Source organism: Salmo salar, chromosome 10 (genome assembly GCF_965601325.2).
Source record: "Salmo salar chromosome 10, fSalSal1, whole genome shotgun sequence".
In the NCBI taxonomy this organism is placed as follows: Eukaryota; Metazoa; Chordata; class Actinopteri; order Salmoniformes; family Salmonidae; genus Salmo; species Salmo salar.
The window spans coordinates 34,514,293-34,539,670 of NC_138300.1; the positions used below are offsets into that span (position 1 = coordinate 34,514,293).

General features: G+C 41.0%; 2 protein-coding genes across 6 annotated transcripts in view; both read right to left on the minus strand.

The window, feature by feature from the left end:
- Window positions 1–280: 280 nt before the first annotated feature.
- LOC106560288 (SERPINE1 mRNA-binding protein 1) lies at window positions 281–13,207 on the minus strand. Of its 2 annotated transcripts, none has more exons than XM_014123037.3 (9): window positions 12,836–13,207; window positions 11,284–11,473; window positions 3,474–3,617; window positions 3,023–3,091; window positions 2,736–2,810; window positions 2,400–2,571; window positions 2,250–2,309; window positions 1,201–1,440; window positions 281–1,085 (listed from the first exon to the last, which is right to left on the minus strand). In XM_014123037.3, the coding sequence occupies exons 1-9, from the start codon at window positions 13,089–13,091 to the stop codon at window positions 1,026–1,028; spliced, it is 1,266 nt and encodes a 421-aa protein (XP_013978512.1). In that variant the 5' UTR covers window positions 13,092–13,207; the 3' UTR covers window positions 281–1,025. The 2 variants fall into 2 exon arrangements, with proteins under 2 accessions (XP_013978512.1, XP_013978511.1); XM_014123036.3 differs by having other exon boundaries at window positions 3,023–3,094.
- Window positions 13,208–22,628: 9,421 nt separating this feature from the next.
- The window catches only part of LOC106560289 (discoidin domain-containing receptor 2), a 50,342-nt gene continuing 47,592 nt past the window's right edge, over window positions 22,629–25,378 (minus strand). For all 4 annotated transcript variants that reach the window (XM_045687695.2, XM_014123040.3, XM_014123041.3 and 1 more), the window contains exon 17: window positions 22,629–25,302. In XM_045687695.2, the coding sequence (XP_045543651.1) occupies window positions 25,171–25,302 (132 nt within the window). In that variant the 3' untranslated portion in view covers window positions 22,629–25,170. The remainder of the gene's footprint in view (window positions 25,303–25,378) is intronic.

Below are 25,378 nucleotides of genomic sequence, written 5' to 3' on the forward strand. Positions count from 1 at the left end.
GTGCAAGGCCTGAAGGCTTCCAAATGATCAAGGCCACAGCTCAATAGTCTAAAATTGACTTCTTCTTTCCTTGCACCTGAACTAATATGTTACTTGTGTTTCCAGATCAGTATAGAGGAAACAAGGAGAGGAAGCCACTGTACACCATTGAGACACAGCCCAAGAGTGTGTAAATGAAACAGTACATAGGAGCCACACGATCCAAAGATGTCAGTGATACATTTTAAATAATTTAAGTATTCCTTCCCCCTGCAAGTGATCTATCGAGTCATTTGGAAACTCTTTTCTATACCTTTTAATACATAAGTGAATTAGGCTCCATTCTAACAATTTGTTGGGTGTAGGTACAATCACTAGATCAAAGATCTAGGCATGTCCTTATCTGCACCATCAGAAATACAATCACTCAAAGAGCTCTTACCATGAAAAAAAAAAGTTTACTTTTGCATCGGAGGTCTAGGCCTTATTTAAAAAAAATTAAAATACATAAAACCCCAGGACTAAAGCAGTCCTTAAAATCTCACTGAGTGATGATGCAGAAACTTCTTCAGAAATACCCAGTATGGTAAGAGCTAGTTGGCTTGGGTTCCATCCCTCCACAGCTATGGGACACCACAAGCTAAAAGGATAACTCTTCTCATACCTTATATTTGGAAATGCATATTTTCAAGCAGCAATACAAAAAAACTATTAATGAAGAACGCATAATCTCTGAAAAAAATACCGTATGAAAACGTCCCTGCTACCTTGTTTCTAAGTACAAAACCTCCAGAAGTAGCAACAAGTCCTTTTCTTTTTTCTTTTTTTTTTCTTTCTTTTTTGTATTTTTTCCCCCCCTCTTCTTTTTTTCCAAAATGGGTAAAATTCAGTCCTCAGATGCAAGTGTCATGAGCGATGACGGTCATCTCCATCATACCATTTTTGCTGAAGGATCCAGAAACATGCGAGCCTCGTAGAGGGGCCTAGGGGTCTGCTTGGGGGGACTGCTAAGGGCTCCTGGGGGCTTATGGGGCAGCCGCTCCATCTTAGGCCAGGGCCGGGAAGGCCTCTGGATCATCCACATTGGGCACAATCACCCCGCTCGGCTGAGAGGAGGGTTAGGAAAACAAGAGGAAATGAGATTTATCAGACATATACAGTGAAATGACAAATCCTTTCCACAGCAGCTGTAACAGACCAGTAGTAATTAGTATTCTTTACCTTGTCAGTGCGTCCTCCACGGGTCGGCCTGGTGGGGGCTCCACTATCACGCTCGCGGGGCTCCCTGGGCTCACGAAACTCTCCACGGAACTCTCCTCTGCCCTCTCCACGCCCTCGGCTCCCCCTGCCGCCACGGGGCCCACCACGACCACGGCTGGGGCGTCCAAGGTCCCCAAAGTTTATCTCCAGCTGGGCTGTGATGTCATTGGCCGGCTTCCGGAAGTGGTGATCGTCCTCAGCCTGAGAGACCGGGGGGAGAGAGATCATCAATGACAGAACACACATCTGAGCCACATTCTGTCATCTTATGGCACGGACAGACCAGTAGGATTGTTGAGCATCTGCTGGTCAAAAGTACTTAGCACCTCTGAACAGTGTGCTGGCTGTAATTTGCAAACCAATTCTACATGTAGAAATAAGGGGAAATGACAGCCGTCAGTTGCCCACCAGTGGGTAGTCCCTAAAACCACCTAGCCGACAGCAAGCGAACGAACGGCCCCTTACTGTGCACAGTGACAATCGTTCTTGCGAGTTCTGCGTTAAAAGGATAGTGCAAGATTTTGACAATCAATCCTTTTTATACTTAAACACTCGGATGAACTCATGGATACACTTGTAAAGTCACTGCGTGTATAGTCTAAAAATTGAGTGAGCAAATGTTAACGATGATGAAGATGCCAAGGCCTGAGAATTATTTTTTACCCGTTTTATTGTACTGTAAGTGCTATAGATTTATTGTTAACGGGAAACTGTTATTTTGTTGCCGGACGGCAGTCAGTTCAGAGGGAGTGAAGCAGATGTGCGCTCCTATCATTTAGATAAGAGTTGTGATAATTAGATCCAAGCATGTTAGCCGTTTCTGTGAACTTCAAGTCATTGTGCTAACGCTAGTTAGCAATAGCTTACAAAACAACCAACTCCCTTCCAACTGCTATCCACGAGTTCAAGGGGGTAGACAGAAAAAGAGCCAGAATTGGCAAAATATCACACTCTCCCTTTAATGTTCATGGGGAGAGAGAATGCGCGTGTCTGTCAGATGTGAAACTCACCTTAGGGGCAACTGCCTCAGCCTCCACCGCAGCTTCAATAAGAGCATCAGCTTTCTTCTCCTTTATTGGAGAGGGACGAAAACATAGGTCATATAAAAAAAAAAAAAAATGGAGGCTAAGTCAGTATTGTGGTTTTGACAGTCTACTCACGTCCTTGGACTTGTGCAACACGTATCCTTTCTTCCACTGGCTGTCGGCTCCCTCGTTGGCCTTCCGGATGTTGAACTCCACCTTGGTTTTCTCCTTGTCCTGCTGGGCCTTCCATTCATCCAGAGTCATCTCCTTGGGTTCCACTTCCTTAGGTTCACCAACCTCATTCTCCCTACAACACACAGCAGAAAACAGAACTGTCAGAACACACAACTGGCAGGAGAGTATGAGAAATATGGTGGAGAATCCATCCAGAACGTGCTTTTAAATTCCTGAGAGGGAGTGAACACTGGGCAGAAGAGGGAGAAATGGTTTAAGGCTCAGCCCTCAACTCACTTGTTCTCAGAGTCAGCGGGCCGAGGCTCCTCTCCCTCGGGGGTCTCCTCGGTCACGTTCGATTGGTCGTGCTCACTGTGGAGAGGATAAAAACAAGTTTAGCTCTCATACATTGAGTATGTTGACAGGTGACCAGGACAGTATAGAGACCAAGGGTCTTGACTCAACACGTTGACTTAGTTTACACACAACTGAACAAGGTAAATCAAAACACTTTAGGTTTGCAGACAGCCTTTGAGAAAGTCGAGAGGGAAAATGTGTTGTGCTAGGTCGGCTGTGATACTCACCCCATCTCATCCTTGACGGTGCCCCAGTTGTGAGATCCACTTCCTCCACGTTTCTCCTCACCTTTCTGGCTGCTGAAACAACATGGGCTTTAGCACACAGCTTCACATCAATAGTCTCTCAAGCAAAAAACAGTATCACATTTTTTTATTTTTTTTAAAAACTAGTTCTTATACTTCAAACAAGTAGTTCTTATGCACCAGTTCTCCAGACAAAGATTAAGCCTAGTCCTGGACTACAAAGCAATCTCAATGGATAATCACCCTAAAAATTACTTTTAGCCCATGGTTAGTCATAATCTGGACAAAAAAATGAAAAAAAATCTGGTTAGAATAGAGATTCTCCATTGAGCATGCCATTTAGATCCAGAGTAGGAAATGGGCCTAATAATGAGATATGACTGATCCATCCCGGAGTTAATACATAATTCACAACATGACACAGGAGACGTACGATCGATCACTGCCGCTGTGTCTGTCGAATTCACGCTTTCCTCGGGCGTCGAAGCCGTCGCTCCTGCCCATGCCCCGGCCCCTGCCGCCACGGATACCACCTCGGCCACCTCCACGTCCTCTCATCTGCCTATCACCAATGGGCCTGTACAGACAAAGAAACCAATCAGCAGGCTGCCTCACAGGAAGGTACAGGTGATGTGTATTCAGTGAGGTGAAACATTGCACATAGAAATGTAACGAATAGAGCAGACATCTTCACGAACAGACCCCAATACATGACTAATGGAAGATATAACAAACATTAAGTGGTACAATAAGGACCCCAAAACACAATATGTGAAAAATCACCAATACTGTGAACTACACTGAAACAGTGTTATGCCATAGGCATACAGATCTTACCTTTCCTTAGGCACTATTTGAATACTTTGAAAATGCACTCTTAATTCCATCCTTCCTTAGAGTAGAGTCCTGCAGGGATCCGTTTTTTGAAGCAGCATCCGCCCCGGCCACATAAATTCCGAGCCCCACCCAATATCAGGAAAGAGTTTTCTCCGCAACCCGACCCACCCAGATAGAATTGTTCCGTGAGCCGATCCGTTACCCAACATATAACATCAATATATTTCATTGTTTTTATGACTCCAGAGTAGTAGACATAATTATTATTATTCCCCTTCCCTGCATGAATTAATTTGTCTGCATGTCTATTCAACATTTTGATAAACAGAAACCATACCATGAATTAAGAAAAATACATTTTTATTTTCACAATGCAACAAGTCACTCAAACCACAGAGAAAGAACCTTCTAATTAGCCTTCTTACCTGTAATGAAAGCCAATAGCTGTCCTAAAACAATACCTTTAGATTAAATATTGTTTAGATTATCATCAAATAGTTTAGGCCTAATTAAACCATTCCCAGAACTGAATATAGGTTGCAGAAATAGGCTACATTTACTTAGTAGGCTTATCAAACTTAACAGCCGCACTGGTTTACACATTATATAGCCTGCATATGGTCTAATGAACAAACACCTGAATTAATGTAATAACTGAATTATCGCAAACAAATAGGCCTACCTGCTTGCACTTTGCAAGCAGGTACCGCATTGTTATCCATCCTCCCAAATTGGGATTCCACTCGCGCAGCAACTGTTTCCACGATGGTGTTGTAGCCTATTCTCTTATCATAACCTTTCTTTTGTGTCTCCAATTAGGCCTATGCTAGCCATTTTTGCGTGAGCTAAGCTATCCAGGGAAAGTGAACTTGGCAAGGTGTCATATTCTCACGTGAAGAGAGGGAACATGATCTCTGCATGTGGATAAATTAGAATATTTTGGCACCACACAAATAAATTACATTTCCAGGCTCCACACACACTCAAAGCGTGCATGGCTGATAGCCTTATATCTGTCTCAACGGTCACAGAATGGAATTCACAACCCAATAAGCACCTGGGTTTTAAAAAGGTGTATTATCCTGATTTAAAATGTTTTCAGCCCACAATGTAAGTGTTCTGAACCACGACCCGACCCATGTGTTGAAAGAATGTTCATTTCACCCACCAGTTGATATTTTTGCGGCTCACCGATAGGGAACCATGGGTATCCGACCCGATGCAGGATTCTACCTTAACCTCTATGGGCTAGGTGGGACGCTAGCGTCCCCCCCGTGGTGCACTCCATCAACAGCAGGTGCATTTCAAGAGCAGCAAATTTGAATCCAAATAAATGTCAAAATTCAAATTTTTCAAACATACAACTATTTTACACCCTTTGAAAGATAAACATCTCCTTAATCTAACCACGTTTTACGATTTCAAAAAGGTTTTACGGCGAAAGCATAAATTTAGAGTATGTTAGGACAGTACATTTACAAGAGTTGTGTGTAATGTTGTGCCAATTCAAAGACAGGCGTCACCAAAACCATAAAATCAGCTAAAATTATGCACTAACCTTTTACAATCTCCAACAGATGACACTCCTAGGACATTGTGTTAGACAATGCATGCATTTTTATTTCTATCAAGTTCATATTTATATCCAAAAACAGCGTTTTACTGTGGCGTTGATGTTCCGGAAATCGTTTCCCTCCAATAACCGGCTGTCAAGTCAGCACCACAAATTAAATAATTAAAATTAGAAAACATTGGTAAAATATTATATTGTCATTTAAAGAATTATAGATTTACATCTCTTGAACGCTATCAACTTGCCAGATTTAAAAATAACCTTACTGGGAAATCACACTTTGCAATAATCTGAGCACTGCGCCCAGAAAAATACGCGTTGCGATACAGACTAGCCGCCATGTTGGGGAGATCTAAAATCGAAAATACTATGTAAATAATCCATTACCTTTGATTCTCTTCATCAGATGTCACTTCCAGGTATCACAGGTCCATAACGAATGTAGTTTTGTTCAAAAAAGCTCATCATTTATGTCCAAAAATCTCCGTCTTGTTAGCACATGATCTAAGCCAGCCGGACTTCTCGTCATGAACGAGGGGAAAAAATATATTTACGTTCGTTCAAACATGTCAAACGTTGTATAGCATAAATCATTAGGGCCTTTTTTAACCAGAACATGAATAATATTCAAGGTGGACGAATGCATTCTCTTTTATAACGTATTGGAACTTGGGTACCCAACATGAACTCGCGCGCCAGGTGTCTAATGGGCCATCATCGTTCCTTGGCTCTTGTTCGGTCAGATCTCCCTCCAGAAGACTCAAAACACTTTGTAAAGGCTGGTGACATCTAGTGGAAGCAATAGGAAGTGCCAAAATATTCCTCAGCCCCTGTGTTTTTCAATGGCATAGGTTTAAAGGTAATACAACACATCAGGTATCCACTTCCTGTCAGAAAATGTCTCAGGGTTTTGCCTGCCAAATGAGTTCTGTTATACTCACAGACACCATTCAAACAGTTTTAGAAACTTTAGGGTGTTTTCTATCCATATATAATAAGTATATGCATATTCTAGTTACTGGGTAGGATTAGTAACCAGATTAAAATCGGGTACATTTTTTTATCCAGCCGTGCAAATACTGCCCCCTAGCCCTAACAGGCTAACCTCTTGAGGACCCCTTCGAGATAAAATCCCGCTAAAGGGATTGGTTGGACAACAACTAGTGAGACCGCGGCGCGAAATTCAAAACAAAAACATCTTAAAATTCAAGTATTATACGGCATTTTAAAGATGCTCTACTCGTTAATCCAATCACATTGTCCGATTTCAAAAAGGCTTTACGGTGAAAGCAGAACATTAGATTATTTTAGCATAGCACCTTAGCAAAAAAAAAAGCATTTTTCCAAGCACGGATAGCCATCACAAAACCAGATGTACAACTAAAATTAAGCACTAACCTTTGACAATCTTCATCAGATGACACTCCTAGGACATCATGTTAGACAATACATGCATTTTTTTGATCGATCAAGTTCATATTTATATCCAAAAACCCAACTTTTACATTGGCGCGTGACGTTCAGAAAATGCTTTCTCCCCATAACCTCCGGTGAATAGGCACATTTATTTACAGAAAACTCATAAGCGTTGACAATTTATAACAATTATTTAAAGAATTAGAGATAATCTACTCCTTTATGCAACCACTGTCAGATTTCAAAATAACTTTACGGAAAAAGTACATTGTTCAATATTCTGAGTACAGAACTTAGCCTACAACCACGGCGTCGACAAATCTCAAAAAATATGTTAGAAATATTTACTTACCTTTGCTGCTCTTCGGCAGAATGCGCTTGGATGGGCACCCACTTCCACAAGAAATGTTCATTTGTTCTGCAAAGTCCATCATTTATGTCCAAATACGTCCATTTTGTTGACCCATCCAGAACACTTTACAATGCCATGTGGCGTGGACGCAAATACATAGACGAAATGTTCAACGTTCCATTACCGTTTGTAGAAACACATCAAACGATGTTTACAAGCAATCCTTTAGGGTATTTTTTAATGTAAAATTGCGATAATTTTACAACCGGGCAATAGGTATTCATCCCAGAAGAAAAATAAAAAACAACAAAGTCACGTGCACGCGCGTCATAAGACACCTGTCCTCAGACTGGCCCGTAATTGACTGAGCAACAATTTTCTGCCCGGTGACGGATGAAACCAGTTCCTAAAGATTGCTGACAGCCAATGGAAGAGTTAGGAGGTGCAATGTAAATCCTATGTCACTGTAGTTTTTCAAGGGATTCAAAAGAAAAACTACATTTCTAATTTCTCCCACTTCCTGATTTAATTTTTCTCAGGTTTTTTGCATGCCATATGAGTTCTGTTATACTCACAGACACCATTCAAACAGTTTTAGAAACTTCACAGTGTTTTCTATCCAAATCTACTAATAATATGCATATTCTATTTTCTGGGCCAGAGTAGTAACCTGTTTAAATTGGGTACGTTTTTCATCCGGCTGTGAAAATACTGCTCCTTAGCCCCAACAGGCTAATGTAAGACAGTATTGTTCTCGCTTAAAAAATGTAAACTTACCAGTCGTTTATTGTGTAAACAAAAATGACCCCCTTCTCTATTTGACAGGAAATGTCTCCCTCAGGCTGTCAGAGGTAACTCAAACATACCTTAATTATGGGTTCCACTTCACCACCACTCTGTTAGCCTGTTAGGGCTAGGGGGCAGTATTTACACAGCCGGATAAAAAAACGTACCCGATTTAATCTGGTTATTACTACTGCCCAGAAACTAGAATATGCATATAATTATTGGCTTTGGATAGAAAACACCCTAAAGTTTCTAAAACTGTTTGAATGGTGTCTGTGAGTATAACAGAACTCATATGGCAGGCAAAAACCTGGGAAGATTCCAAACAGGAAGTACCCTCTCTGACCATTCCTTGGGCTTCTTGGCTGTTTATTGAACATTTAGGATCTTTGCTGTAGCGTGACACTTCCTACGGCTCCCATAGGCTCTCAGAACCTGGGAAAAAGCTGAATGATGTAATTCCAGCCCCAGGCTGAAACACATTAGCGCCTTTGGTAAGTGGCCGATCAGAGGACCATCAGACTGAGGCTCGTGCACGAGGGGATCCCATGTTTTTATTTTCTCTCTCTTTGAACGTAAACACGCTTTCCCGGTCGGAATATTATCGCTTTTTTACGAGAAAAATGGCATAAAAGTTGATTTTAAACAGCGGTAGACATGCTTCGAAGTACGGTAATGGAATATTTAGATTTTTTTTGTCACGAAATGAGTCGTGCGAACAAAACAGAGGATATTTGAACATAACTATGGATTATTTTGAACCAAACCAACATTTGTTATTGAAGTAGAAGTCCTGGGAGTGCATTGTGACGAAGAACAGCAAAGGTAATAACATTTTTCTCATAGTAAATCTGACTTTGGTCAGGGCTAAACTTGGTGGGTGTCTAAATAGCTAGCCCTGTGATGCCGGGCTATCTACTTAGAATATTGCAAAATGTGCTTTCACCGAAGAGCTATTTTAAAATCGGACCTAGCGAGTGCATAGAGGAGTTCTGTATCTATAATTCTTAAAATAATTGTTATGTTTTCTGTGAACGTTTATTGTGAGTAATTTAGTAAATTCACCGGAAGTTTGCAGGGGGTATGCTAGTTCTGAACGTCACATGCTAATGTAAAAAGCTGGTTTTTGATATAAATATGAACTTGATTGAACAAAACATGCATGTATTGTATAACATAATGTCCTAGGTGTGGCATCTGATGAAGATCATCAAAGGTTAGTGCTGCATTTAGCTGTCTTCTGGGTTTTTGTGACATTATATGCTAGCTTGAAAAATGGGTAGTCTGATTATTTCTGGCTGGGTACTCTGCTGACATAATCTAATGTTTTGCTTTCGTTGTAAAGCCTTTTTGAAATCGGACAGTGTGGTTAGATTAACGAGAGTCTTATAGTCATATGTATAGTCATATGTTTGAGAAATTTAAGTAATAGCATTTCTAAGGTATTTGAATAACGCGCCACAGGATTCCACTGGCTGTTACGTAGGTGGGACGATTTCGTCCCGCCGGCCCTAGAGAAGTTAACGGGGTCATGTTGCACTTCCTAAGGCTTCCACTAGATGTCAACAGTCTTTAGAACGTTGTTTCAGGCTTTTACTGTGAGTAGGGAGCCAACAAGAGCTTCTGGAAACAGGTGTCCCAGAATAAGGCACGAGTTCAGTCACGCGCTCTGCCTTAGGAGCGAGCCTACTCCATCTTCATTTCTAAAGAGAAGGGAATCGTTCGGTTGGAATTTTATTGAAGATTTATGTTAAAAACAACCTGAAGATTGATTCTATACATCGTTTGACATGATTCTACAAACTAGTATAACTTTTTTTGACTTTTCGTCTGGAGTTAGCAAGCATGCGCCTGGAATAGTGAACCTAACACACGAACAAAATTGAGGTATTTGGACATAAAGATGAAGTTTATCGAACAAAACGAACATTTATTGTTGAACTGGGATTCCTGGGAGTGCATTCTGATGAAGATCATCAAAGGTAAGTGAATATTTATACTACTATTTCTGAGTTTTCTTGACTCCAAGATGGCGGGTTTCTGTTTGGCTTGCTGCTGTTGTTTGAGCGCCGTACTCAGATTATTGCAAACGTGTGCTTTGCCGTGAAGCTTTTTTTTAAATCTGACACAGCGGTTGCATTAAGGAGATGTTTATCTAAAGGTCCATGCATAACACTTGTATTTTCATCAACATTTATGATGAGTATTTCTGTAAATTGATGTGGCTCTCTGCAAAATCACTGGAGGTTTTGGAGGCAAGAACATTGCGCCCCAATGTAAACAGATTTTTGGATATAAATATGAACTTGGATTAACGAGAATCTTATCTTTAAAATGGTGTATCATACTTGTATGTGTGAGAAATTTTAATTATGAGATTTGTTTTGAATTTGGCGCTCTGCTATTTCACTGGCTGTTGTAAAATCGATCCCGCTAATGGGATTTTTGTGTTAAGGGGTCACTAAGTTAAGCGTAAAAATGCCAGAACTGTGCACCCTGAGGTGCCCGAGTCACCACCAAATGAAACAGACAGGAGAGGAAAGGACGGCACCGTTTAGATAAAATAAGACGGTGACAACGCGAGCACAAAATGTCATCACAGAGAGCAGACACTACATCACAAGCAAAAAACAATATGAGCAGCGCGAGCTAACAATTTCAATTTTTTGCTGCTGTCATACTGAGAAAGTTAATATGCCATTAATGCTTTGTGGCAATTTTCAATATTTATCAAGCACACTTGGCACGTATGTTTAGGCTACTGATATATTTAGATGTTATTAAAACAAGTTGTTACCTCGTTCCAACACATAGGCCTTCTGTTTCATAGTTGTAACAATGGCACTCCACGAATAAAATGGATCGAAACACTTACATTTGTGTTGCGTTTTTACATATAGCCTACAACACCAAACGAATGAAAATGATAGTGTTATAAAAAAATTTAAAACGTATTCTAATGTTACCTAAGACCTTCATAAACAACCAAATTATTACTTTTTGATAGCATATATGATATGAATTAATTACAATGTTGCAGTCAGAATTACTGCTCATTAGCTTGAGGGGGATCCCCCTCGAGGCCCAGCGGTTCTACTGTTAAGTACTAATATCAGTTTGTGAAATCAGATGGGTTCCTACTTGACTGCAACAAAGGCCTGCACCCACAGGGATCTGAGTCGTATTATTGTTGGGGTTAGTACCTCTTCCTTTCACTCCTTTTCAAAACACTCCCGTTTGGTGCCAACTGAACGCAGCCCTGCTCTACACAGTACTCACTTCTCCACAGAGAACTCTCCTCCCTCGGCTGGCTTATCTTCTCCGCCGGGGGGCCTCTCGAAACGGCGTGGCGGCCGCCTGTCTGTCCGGGGGGGTCTGTCTGTAGGAGGGCGGCCCTCGCCCTCACGGGGTGGACCCCCAGCGGGGGCCTGACCCTCACGTCTGGGACCCATCCTCCTGGGACCAGGTCCTGGAGTAGGACAGGACAGAGGAGAGTTAGTAATTGATCCCCCAATAAAACAAGTACAATACTAATTTTCTCCAAAGATTCTCTACCAAAAATAACTCAAACGGGGGTTTAATGGAGACCACAGTTAGAACTTTTCTCAAGACCCAAATCCAAAAGACTGACGTGCTGAACTGGAGTGTAAGGGCACACTATTAAAATACGGAGAATTTAAATAAAATGTAAACTTCTTTACAAACATAAACCGAGGTTGAGCTTTGTATTATCCATCATGACAGTACACAGCAGATGAAAACATGCTCTGAGACTGGTCTGACAAGTCCCTCCCACTGTTGACCAAAATAGACTCCCACACCATGCACCACCAACAGCTGAACGCACGTTGGTGCATGCACCTGTCTCTTCTCTTGGGGTTCCATTTTTTTTTTTTTTTTACTTTGCTTATGACTGGTGAAACTAGGCTGTTAAAATACAGGGGCCTCCTATTTAAACACTACTAACCATGACAATGTATAGGCGAGTAACACTAGTTTACTCAAGCAGACGTAAACGACAATGTAATTGTTTGGTCAACATATCGCCTTCTCTAACCTTGTTCGTTTACCGAGTAGCAGAAGAATTCACATTCACAACCGCGCTACGCAAGATGACATCATTCCCTGCCTAGTCGAGAACAATGTTGTGCGCCATTTAGCGAGTGACAGTTAGGTGGCAGCCGCTGTTGCACACTCCAAACCTGGGCCACGAGGTTGGTCACGACGCGGGTTAATGCAACCAGGTAGCGAAAGACTAGTGAGCTACCTAACTAGCCAACTCGTATGTTAACTAGTTAGAAACCAATACTCAATTTTAACCTAGCACGATCGCTTCACATGTGAAAGTTGGCTTACAGCCCGGTGTGAATACACGGATACCTAGGTAAACAATTTATATTGCAAAAAAATGATTTCGCCAATCGTGCATTTAATAAGTATGCACTAATAAAAACACTGGTCAACAGGTAGTTGGTAGCAAACTAGCAAATGACTTTGGTTAGGTAACGTTAGCTAATTAACTTGCGGCTAACAATCCTGGCTAAACAAGGCCAGAGGCGTTTTAATATTGGCAGCAAAACAAGTTCGCCTGCAAGTTCGTTTTCAAGGGGCACAATACTGTACCACACCTAGTTACACTGTCGTGACTTTTTTGTGCAACGACTGTGATAAGCGTTTCAACTTTAGTTGACAAAGGGAATCATGTCGACCTCATGGAGGCTTTGAAAGCATTGCTAGCTAAGTTAGCTAACTTAAAGTTAATACTTAACTATCCAGGGCGAACTGCGATTTTGCAGATCAAGAGGACAACTATTGTGGGAAACAGTCTTACCATCTTTCTTCAGAGTCACCGGTGTCAAAGGCTCATCTTTCTTCTCTGCAGGGACGACCTTCCTGTCTTTCTGGGACTCCTTTTTCTGGAGCTTGGCAGCTTGCGCCGCGGTCTTGGCGGCACCAGGGACAGGAGCCTCCTTCTTCTTGTTCTCCGCCTCCTTCAACAGCTCGAACGGGTCCGATTCGTCGTCAAATAGTTGGTCGAATCGGTTGGCTATGGCGCAGCCGAAACCTTCTTGCATATGTCCGGGCATGATGGCGCCCCTTCAGCAGGATTTTCCTCCGATTCTACGAGGCTTGGTGCGAACACTTCGCTAGATGTTGCCACAAGATGGCTGGGGAAAGACCCTTCTTCTCTTCCGGCGTGATAGACATCCGGGACATAAACTTTGGCGCCGGGTGGGGCGTGTAGTTCTTTGATGAGGGACAATGTCGGAAAAACATAAGTGGCGGCTCACTCAAATAAACTACCATACCCACAACGAGGGACGAGTTCATCGTTTAGTTTTTCTCCAGTTGACAAACATGAATGCTCATGCTGTCTGTTGTAGTTTTCAATTTGCATTCAAGCATTTACTTTGTATGAGGCTTGTATGGAAGATCTTTCCCACCGTTTCTATACTCTAAATCCACTGTATATACACACACCGAATAGCCATATTCACTCTCAAACATTTTGCAACATTGTTGCTCCATAGAATGCCTCCACAATTAGGCCTAGGCCTGACCAAGTCTGACTTATAAATCTAAAACACTGTTCTGGTAGTGACCTGAGACATCTGTGCATAATTCAGAACAGTCAATAATTTGTGATATTTTAAGTATCAGTATATGTTGTTTCGCTACACTTGCAATAACATCTGCTAACCATGTGTATATGACCAATACACTTTGATTTGATTTATAGGCCATAGGGGCTATTGATAATGTCATTGCATATGGGGAGGAATGCTGATCAGCAACTTACAGTGAGTGACACAGAAAGTGTGAGGGCCAGCTAGTATGCAGACTCCTTTAGATGGGATGCTGCTAGCTAAAAGAGAACCAGGGGTCATTGTCAAACAGGAAAGGTCTAGAAAGATCATTTAAGGGCAGCAGATGGCAGCCATAGGTTACTTGTCAGTCAGAGGAGAAGAGCCAGGCCCACTGCCTAACAGATTTGTGTCTTATTATGTCTCTATCTTATTACAAAGAGGATTAATCAGGGTTTGAATTACTATTTGTAGCCTATGGAGGGTATAAACATTTTATTTGTGTGGAGTGGCCTCTGAAGTGCTGAGATTTGGGCCTGTATTTATCAAGTGTCTCAGAGTGCTGATCTAGGATTAGGTAATGTCCATAATAATCTGCTTCATTATAAAAGGCTAAATGTATCCTAAATCAGCACTCCTACTCTAAGACACTTGGTTAATATGGACGCAGACCTAAATTGGTGCATTTTTCCTGCTAGGAGTGCATACGGCACCTGATAACTCCTAAAAAATAAAGGAGAGCCGCACACTCTAGGAGCTCAGATGCAAAAATATTTATGTCCAACGTTTCGACAGAGAAACTGTCTTCATCAGGGTATAATGACAAACACTGTGAGATATCTCATTTATATAGTGATAACCTCATAACTCCTACCTGATGTATGTCAACATTATGTACATTGAGAGACATAGTCTAGCCATGTCCATAGTGGAGGAATCAACCAGACTCTGAGAAATGGTACAACTTTGACACCACAGATGAAAGGGGGTTCGTTCCAGAGAGGGAAGCTCCATTTTACATCCAATTTTTCCTGTCTTCCGAGTGCCCACCCTTGCCATGACTGGTTCTGTTAAAGGTTTAGCCCATCCCAGGATGCTGTCCTCTCTGAAATAAGAATATGATGAATCATGTTTTTGAGCCCTGATAGCCATTGCTTATGATCTCCACTGCTCTACAGACGGGACTGTAGATTGCTGTGACTGTCATTGTCATTGAGCTGTCAGGACATCACATCAGACTGCGCAGAGGGAATGCTCCTCTGAGGCTGGATCAAAGACATTTACTACCTTTCCAAGTCATCACTGGCGGGATATCAATGTTTGTCTGGATTTCTATAGCTCTCCATATCATTTTATAGCGGCGATTTATCTGCTTGCTTCAGCCTATTGTTGCTGGTGAGAGAGAGAAGTGTTTGGTTGGTGGAAAGTGTATGCACATTAATTACGCACAACATAATTCACATGAACGATGACATCTGCAGTTACGAAGGCGATGATCGAATCTTACGCTCTCATGGTCTTCGTCATGGGGTCGTTTTTCGTGTATTTCTGCGGCATGGTTTGGGCATTCTGCAACCCGAAACTCAGCGGTGTCGAGGAGGAGATGCTGACAGAGGCTCCGGCAGAGGACGACAGCTGCTGGGTGTGCGCCCAGCCACCCCCGGAGCAGATACACTACCACACATGTGCGCACCCCGGCGGGACACCACAGAGGACAGGGGACTGGATCACACAGACCACATATGTGAACTTTATGGGGGATAGTAGACCTACTGCTGACAGCCTCCTAACAATGGACCGCACAGGATTTGCATGTGGAGACAACAGTCAATCGTGGCGCAATTTGGATTGATTGACACTATGCATTTATTTAGACAGTGATGTCACGTCATGTGAATATTCCTGATTTTGTGTAGCCTATGTTGTGAATAGGCTATGTGCAGTTTTGCTTTTATTTCAATGTCTGGTGAAACCTTTTTATTGATTGTTATCACAGCACTAAAAAAAACAAGCAAGCCACAGAAACAATTATGTGAATTGGATCATGCATTTACAGTAGTAGGCCCTATATGCTGGTTAAAATGAACAAAATCATTACAGTTAGAGTAGGTCTACCACTTTGAATCCACAAAGTCATTCAGGGCATCAGTGGGGCAGACATCATTAATAAAAGCCATATGGTTTATTGAAATGTTATTACATTATTTTATACATTAAATAATACGCATACTTTAAAATGTGTTTGTGACAATACATGCAATACAAACACAATACATTAGTAGCAGCAGCAATGAGTGAAGTGACATGGTGGCAATCAAATTAGAACATAATACCAGCACTCATTGACTTTGAGGCCTCCCAATGTAGAAAAATAAGGCAAACAGTATTCATCACTTCCATCAATGACATAGTGTCAATCAGATTAGTTTTTTTCTCGCCTCAGTCATCTGCAGGACAGGATAGGAGTGTCTGTCCATTAGATAGGAGTTATCTCTTGTCCAGTGTTCCTTCATTCAGGCAACTGTGGAGTTGCTCTAATACCCTTCTTTTCCTCCTTCAGTTTCCTGTGCACTTTGTCTTCCAGTTCCAGTAGTTTATCATACAGGGCATCTGACATGTCCAGTCAATATCCATCTGAGAAGGGAACAGAGAGGCGATCAGACACAGCAGGGGACTGATGCAAACAACCCGCTGACTGATAGTATGGTCTGGCAAATGGCTTTCTGGAGTGGATTTGACAAGTATAGAAACACAAGTCATGACACCCAACAGATAGAATAATTACTTAATATTCAATAATTTGGACGGATGCAATGTTAATCTACAGTTACAATCCACCACTTCAAAATGATCTATCGAGTAATATAATCAGATAAATGAATATCAATACTTGCCACGCTGATATGATTGAAATTGAGATCTTGCTTGGTTGGTAGATTGGTACTCAAAAATAGTTAGGCTGGTACTGTATTTAAAAAACAGAACAATAGAAATATGTAATGTTCATGTCGCAGATTCAGATAACTTGACGTTGTTGTGAAAACGGCTTACAACTTTTAATGTGTACAGTATCACACACTTGAATTGACTTGGGTTTGTATAGCTATAGCCTAGCTAGTTAGTTTGGATTAACTGGATATCTGTTGTTTGTACAGCTATAGCCTAGCTAGTTAGCTTGGATTGACTGGATATCTGTTGTTTGTACAGATATAGCCTAGCCAGTTAGCTTGGATTGACTGGATATCTGTGGTTTGTATAGCCTACCTTGTGAGGGTGTGTGTAGTTGTTTCCCAGGCTTGAGGTTAGACTTTGGTATTTAGCACGAGGATCGAGAATCATTAAAATACAAACAGAAATGTGCGATATAAATACAGAAAGGTAATCTGTTTCAATGGTTCACTGTGAGTGGTAGAAGTACTATTGGTGCTTGTACATACCAGTGAGAGCATGTTATCTGTGGTAAATTCCAGAGCCTCTGCTACAGGGGGGGGGGGGGTGTGTGTGTGTGTGTGTGTGTGTGTGTGTGTGTGTGTGTGTGTGTGTGTGTGTGTGTGTGTGTGGTGTGTGTGTGTGTGTGTGTGTGTGTGTGTGTGTGAGTCGGTGTGTGTGTGTGTCTGTGTGTGTACATACCAGAGCCTCCGCTCCATTTTACTGAGTCAAGGTGAATATGTTGGTAAAGATTCTAATCTATCAAAATAAGCAAGAGAGATCAGACTCATCATCATGATGAAAGCAATACAGTGCATTCGGAAGTATTCAGACCCCTTCCCCTTTTCCACATTTTGTTACCTTACAGCCTTATTCTTATTCTAAAATGGATGACATATTTTTCCCATCATCAATCTACACACAATACCCCATAATGACAAAAAGAAATCACAAAAAGAAATCATTACATAACTATTCAGACCCTTTGCTATGAGACTCAAAATTAAGCTCAGGTGCATCCTTTTTCCATTGATCATCCTTGAGATGTTTCTACAACTTGATTGGAGTCCACCTGTGGTAAATTCAATTGATTAGATATGATTTGGAAAGGCACACACCTGTCTATATAAGGCCCCACAGTTGACAGTGCATGTCAGAGCAAAAACCAAGCCATGAGGTCGAAGGAATTGTCCATCGAGCTCCGAGACAGGATTGTGTTGAACCACAGATCTGTGGAAGGGTACCAAAAAATGTCTGCAGCATTGAAGGTCCCCAAGAACACAGTGGCCTCCATCATTCTTAAATGGAAGAAGTTTGGAACCACGAAGACTGTTCCTAGAGCCTGCCACCCGGCCAAACTGAGCAATCGGGGGAGAAGGGCCTTGGTCAGGGTGGTGACCAAGAACCCGATGGTCACTCTGACAGAGCTCCAGAATATCCTCTGTAGAGATGGGAGAACCTTCCAAAAGGACAACCATCTCTTCAGCACTCCACTAATCAGGCCTTTATGGTAGAGTGGCCAGAAAGAAGCCACTCCTCAGTAAAAGACACATGACAGCCCGCTTGGAGTTTGCCAAAAGGCACCTAAAGGACTCTCAGACCATGAGAAACAAGATTGTCTGGTTTGATGAAACCAAGATTGAACTCTTTGGCCTGAATGCCAAGTGTCACGTCTGGAGGAAACCTGGCACCATCCCTACAGTGAAGCATGGTGGTGGCAGCATCATGCTGTGGGGATGTTTTAAAGTGGCAGGGACTGGGAGACTAGTCAGGAGCGTGGGAAAGATGAACAGAGCAAAGTACAGAGAGATCCTTGAGCGCCAGAGAGCTCAGGACCTCAGAGTGGGGCGAAGGTTCAACTTCCAACAGGACAACGACCCTAAGCACACAGCCAAGACAATGCAGCAGTGGCATTGGGACAAGTCTCTGAATGTCCATGAGTGGCCCAGCCAGAGCCCAGACTTGAACCTGATCGAAAATCTCTGGTGAGACCTGAAAATAGCTGTGTAATGACTCTCCCCATCCAACCTGACAGCGCTTGAGAGGATCTGCAGAGAAGAATGGGAGAAACTCCCCAAATACAGGTGTGCCTGTAATCGCTGCCAACGGTGCTTCAACAAAGTACTGAGTAAAGGGTCTGAATACTTATGCAAATGTGATATTTCAGTTGAAATGTTTTATACATTTGCAAAAATGTATAAATAAACAGTTTTTGCTTTGTCATTATGGGGTATTGTGTGTAGATTGATGATGGAAAAAAATCAATTTGAGCAATTTAAGAATAAGTTTGTAATGTAACAAAATGTGGAAAAAGTCAAGGTCTGAATACTTTACAAATGCACTGTATATCTTGGAAACTGAAAGCATCTTGGCAACTGAATACATCTTGAAAACTTGAGGGTTGACATGCACACTTTTGTGGAACAAATGATTTGAGTAAAATTCCCCTTTAACAAATACTATTATCACGCACGTACACACACACACAACACACACACACCAGCCAGAGAATGTGCATGAGCATGTTCCAGAGGAGGGTGGGGAAAGAGTGCAGGATGCTGTAAGTCAGGTTGGTCATCAATACAGAAGTGATAAGAGACACCACCACAGTCAACTGGGCTCTCCAATACAGAGCCCCGAGGTCAGAAGAACCCTGAGGTAAGCAGAATAGTAGAGGTGACTCTGGAATCAGCAGTGAGCAAAACAATTCTCCAGGGAAGAGGAGGACAGAACTATTGTCATAGAAACTGTGGTGTTAATTTTTTATGAAGTGTTGCTATGAAAAGGCAGTTGGTGAAGGGCAGATGGATCCAGTGTCCTCAATGTCTTTACAAAAACTACTATCTTAGTGTCACCTGAGAGAGTCGTTTTTCTCTGTTTGGTTAGGTCAGGGTGTGACATGGGGTGGGCATTCTATGTGTTGTATGTCTATGTTGTTTTTGTATTTCTTTGTTGGGCCAAGTATGGTTCCTAATCAGAGGCAGCTGTCTATCGTTGTCTCTGATTAGGAATCATACTTAGGCAGCCTGTTCCCCACCTATGTTTGTGGGTTATTGTATTTTCTGTGTGTGTACGGCACAGTGCGTTACGTTCTTGCTGCGTACCTGTTTATTGATTTCCCTCAATAAAGATGTGGAATTACCCGCACGCTGCGCCTTGGCTCCTTTATGACAGGGAATTTGAAGATTCAGAACGTGACACTCAGGTGATGTAAAAAATAAGATTACATGACCCGAACAGATCTCTTTATGATTATCTATCTATCTATACACTACATGACCAAAAGTATGTGAACACCTGCTCGTTGAACATCTCATTACAAAATCATGGGCATTAAAAACCTGTTGTGGATAGGGGGCAGTATTTTCACGGCCGGATGAAAAAAAAACTTACCCGATTTAATCTGGTTACTACTCTTGCCCAGAAACTAGAATATGCATATGATTAGTAGATTTGGATAGAAAACTCTGAAGTTTCTAAAACTGTTTGAATGGTGTCTGTGAGTATAACAGAACTCATATGGCAGGCAAAAACCTGAGAAGATTCCAAGCAGGAAGTGGCCTGTCTGAGAATTTGTAGTTCTTCTTTTTAGTCCCTTTCAAAACGACAGTATCTGTGGGGTTACGTAGCACTTTCTAAGGCTTCCATTGGCTCTCTAAAGCCTTCAGAAAGCGGATTGAGGTGTCTTCTGTCTCTGGGCAGAGTATAGTAGCTCAGTTTGTCAGTGGTCTGCCTGGTGACAAAGAGATTGGATATGCGCATTCACGCGACCATGCTGTTTTTTCTTTTCCTCTTTGAATGAATACACTATTGTCCGGTTGGAATATTATCGCTATTTTACGAGAAAAATACCATAAAAATTGATTTTAAACAGCGTTTGACATGCTTCTAAGTACGGTAATGTGTAACGGTTGTCGTCAGATTGAGACCAAAACGCAGCGGGTATATGTGTACTCATCTTCTTTTATTACGGAAAGAAGGAAAAACCAAAATAAACACGTACACCAAAAGAAACACAACGACGAATAAACAGTCCTGTAAGGCCATAAGCTATACATGGAACAATCTCCCACAAACACTAAACCAAACACATACCCATATATAGGACTCTCAATCAGAGGCAACGAGAAAACACCTGCCTCCAATTGAGAGTCCAACCACAATTAACAAAACATAGAAATACAAAAGACTAGACAGAACATAGAAATACAAACATAGAACAGTACCCAAAACCCCGGAAATAATAAATCAAACACCCTACTAAATAAACCACCACCCCGAACCACATAAAACAAATACCCTCTGCCACGTCCTGCCCAAACTACAATAACAAATAACCCTTATACTGGTCAGGACGTGACATAATGGAACATTTTGAATTTTTGTCTCGAAATGCGCTCGCATGTTACCCTTTGGATAGTGACCTGAACGCACGAACAAAACGGAGGTATTTGGACATAACTATGGATTATTTGGAACCAAAACAACATTTGTTGTGGAAGTAGCAGTCCTGGGAGTGCATTCTGACGAAGATCAGCAAAGGTAATACAATTTTTCTAATACTAATTCTGAGTTTAGTGAGCCCCGAACTTGGCGGGTGTCAAAATAGCTAGCCGTGATGGCTGAGCTATGTACTCAGAATATTGCAAAATGTGCTTTCACCTAAAAGCTATTTTAAAATCTAACATAGCAATTGCATAAAGGAGTTCTGTATCTATAATTCTTAAAATAATTGTTATGTATTTTGTCAACGTTTATGATGAGTAATTTTGTAAAGTCACCGGAAGTTTTGGGTGGGAATGCATGTTCTGAACATCACATGCCAATGTAAAAAGCTGTTTTTGGATATAAATATGAACTTGATTGAACAAAACATGCATGTATTGTATAACATAATGTCCTAGGAGTGTCATCTGATGAAGATCATCAAAGGTTAGTACTTCATTTAGCTGTGTTTTGGGGTTTTGTGACGTATATGCTTGCTTGGAAAATGGCTATGTGATTGTTTTTGGCTATGTACTCTCCTAACATAATCTGTTTTGCTTTCGCTGTAAAGCCTTTTTGAAATCGGACAATATGGTTAGATTAACTTGAGTCTTGTCTTTAAAATGGTGTAAAATAGTCGTATGTTTGAAAAATTGAAATTATTGCATTTTTTGAGGTTTTTGTATTTCGCGCCACGTTCTTCCATTGGATATTGGCGAGGCGTTCCGCTCAACAAGACGTGACACGCAGGTGATGTATAAAAAGTTCATAAAATTAGATTACATGACCCGAACAGATCTCTTTATGATCTATCTATACACTACATGACCAAAAGTATGTGAACACCTGCTCGTTGAACATCTCATTACAAAATCATGGGCATTAACATGGAGTTGGTCCCCGTTAGCCTCTACTCTTTTGGGAAGGTGTTCTAGAGAGAACCTGCAGGAAGGTTGCGCTCCAGGAAAAGGGTTGGTTTCACTAGTTACCAGAGCCACAAAGTCAAAGTTGTGTGTGTGTGTGTGTGTATATAACATTTGCTTTTTGGTCTTAATTTAAGGTCATGGTTAGGCATAAGATTAAGGATACGGTTAGGTTTAAAATCACACTTTAAAGAAAATAAATTGTAGAAATAGGCGCGGTGGATGTGGTAACTAGTGACGACGCTAATCTATTTACAGTAACAGCGCTGTCCATTAGTCTAGCGGAGAAAGTTGCAATAAACGTATTTCCTTCACCGATACAGTAATAAAACCAAGACGTGTATATTTACATGTTCGCTCCGGTAACTAACACGCCCTTGGTAATTATCGCTTGTTTAAATCAATATAATTATGTATAAATACAGCAACAATCTGTCCACAAACTGTAGAGTACGACGTCGAAATCAGACTACTGCCCCTTGCTAACAACGCATCCTGTGGTATGATTGGGCGACATCCTAGCACCAGCCAATAGCGTTTAGACTACTGTCAGCCCAGATATAGGAAAATAAGAAATGGTTGAGTAGAAAATCCTGTCGAAGTCTGTCACATATTCATATCCTGAACTCTGTGATTTACATACACCTATATCCATTGGTCACATTAATGTATTTTTTATTGTAAATCAAAACAATAGACTATGCATCATTTAGGTGATTTGTTTTATTTCGTCTAACAAGTTATCACCATGACAAATCAGACAATTCAATGTTTTTATTGATAATCCCCCCCCCCCCCCCCCATTTGAGTACAAAGATCTTATAAAACTCAACTACTATTTAATTTCCTTGTGCACTGACACACTAATAACCTCTATTCAACTTCATTACTATACAATAAGTATGCCCTCATTTGCTTTATAGATGGAAAATCTGTAATAATACAATAATAAAGCATTCAAACAAGCTGAAACATTGAGATGCTGTGAACGGTCCCATTTTGGTCTTAAGGATATATATCAATGCATGCCTCATCCATACTACTGACTATCAAATCATTACTATGACTACAATACATGTACAAATATACTTTCCACAGGGCAATATAAAGTCAGTTCATGGTCAGGAGAGAATCAGAAAATCATAAATGAAATACAGAAATAAAACATTAACTGACTTTTTAAATATTTCCTGTATATAGTACGCTTACTTGATAGTGTAGTTCATAATTCCTATTCTTATTTCTCGTGTTGTATGCACTCACTACTGTAAGTCGCTCTGGATAAGAGCATCTGCTAAATGACTAAAATGTAAATGTAAATGTGTTTTTTTTCTATTAATATGTTGTTATTGAAAGCCCATTGTTGGGGTTTGAGTTAGCAAGAAAAGCATTTCACTGTGCTTGTGCATGTGACATTAAAACTTAAAGTGTTTGATTTGGGTCTCAGCCTATAACTGTACACAACCTATAAAGATGGCCCATAATGACACATAATGACACCAGAATGTGAATAATAAGGTCCAGGGGCGAAGGTTGCTGATAAGGAGAAGGCCCCTGAGTAAAGTTGCACCTGTGTGTGATTGTAGAAAGCAGGACATCAAAACTAAGCCTGTAGACCATGAAGACTGGAGACAGGTTGATAACATATTGAAGTCATTTAGGGTTCAAACCTAAAGCTAATGGTGAAAGAATTGCATAATCATAATAGCTACTATAGTAACGGTCTTGTTGTACAAGAACTGTCCTTGTGTGCAGTTGAGATTGTCTGAAATCATTCTGACTGATTATCAACCTCACCTTAACTCTATTCAGAAACCCTCTAATCACCGTTCAGCTCTCACTCTCTTTCAACAGAGATACATCATAAACAGTTGTTTTCCTGTTCAGAACAACTGTGCATTTTAACACGTTCAATACAATACAATGATAGCTTAGAACATTTGTTGTATAAAGGTAGCAAACACACTAACCATTTAAAAAATCTTTCTCTCTAGAAGCATCGTTTCCCACAATTCCCTTTCCAAAGACCCATCAGAACTTAGTTAGCATAGCACATCCTCTCCCCTCCAGTCTGGATCCTGATTAGCACCATAATCTGATCAGTATGGACCGACCATGGACCAGCACTAATGCACCTTATTTATAATCTGCTCAGTGTGGACTGAACATGGACCAGCAGTAATGCAGCTGATCTACGATCTGATTTGGACAGTGATTTGGTCACAAATATGAATGAGAACCAACGTTTGTCCACCTCACATTCAACAAAGCCTACTGTCATTTTCTGAAACTACTCTCGATTGAGATGTTCAACGAAATACAAAACTACAAAACTGAATCTAGAAAATTGCACAATGTACAACTTTGTACAAATTTTCCCATGCAAAAAGAAGCTGATCAGTACCCAAATATATAAACAGAAAGCAAACTGAAATATAAACAATACATATAAATATCAATACAAAATTTTACTATTTGAGATTTAACAAGATCTATTGAAGTACATACACACCAATGTCTTTGAGCACTCTTGGTCAAATATCACTGGCAGACACTGTGGCAAAGTGTACTGCCACAGAGTACTATAGCTGAGATATGGTCGAATGATGGTTATTGCCTATGTTATGAATTTGTTCATCACTTGTAACTCTTTACTCAAAGCCAACAGATTAGATATGTTATATCTATATGACACATTGTCAACAGATTAAAAATTGGTGATAGTAAGTCAGGATCATGTAAAGAGTCATATAATGCATTGACTACATTACCATTATCCCTGTTGGCTCTAAGCAAAGTGTACAAAGAAACGGTCAGAGTGACTGAGATGAATAACCTTGCAAAAGAAAAATATGAATGTATCAAAATTCTCCAAACTGAACACTGATGGTTTGCTTAATGAAGACATCTGATTTACATTCAAGCAGTCTTCTTAAAGAAAACACAATTGAATTCATAGACGTGGCATTACATTACACTGCATTAAACAAGGTGGAAACTTTATACTTATTTCTAGCACCATTTGGAATAAATGATACATTTTAAAAAGTGCAGAAATTTCATTGCTAGATTTCACTTTTACTTCTCTAGCTGAGACAACGGACAGCCATTCGTAATTTTTCTGTGCATCAAAAGTTGAACCGAGTTGACCTTTTGACTTATAGACCGATGCTTGTGTTGTTGATGCGTTTCATCCGTCTGTCTGTTTGTCTGTGTGTGTGTGTGCTGGCCCAGGGGTTCGGGCCCTAAGCTTGGCTTTCCAGCAGCACTCGGTGAATCTCCTGGAAGGAAGGCCTCTCCTTGGTGTTCCTTCTCCAACAACACAGCATGATCTTATACAAAGAGTCAGGACACAGCACTGGCTGGGGCAGGTAGATCTACAACATGTAGACAAGACAATCAGGTACAATAAAGTAGAACATAGGCAGATAGATCTGCAGCAAAAGGGAGTGA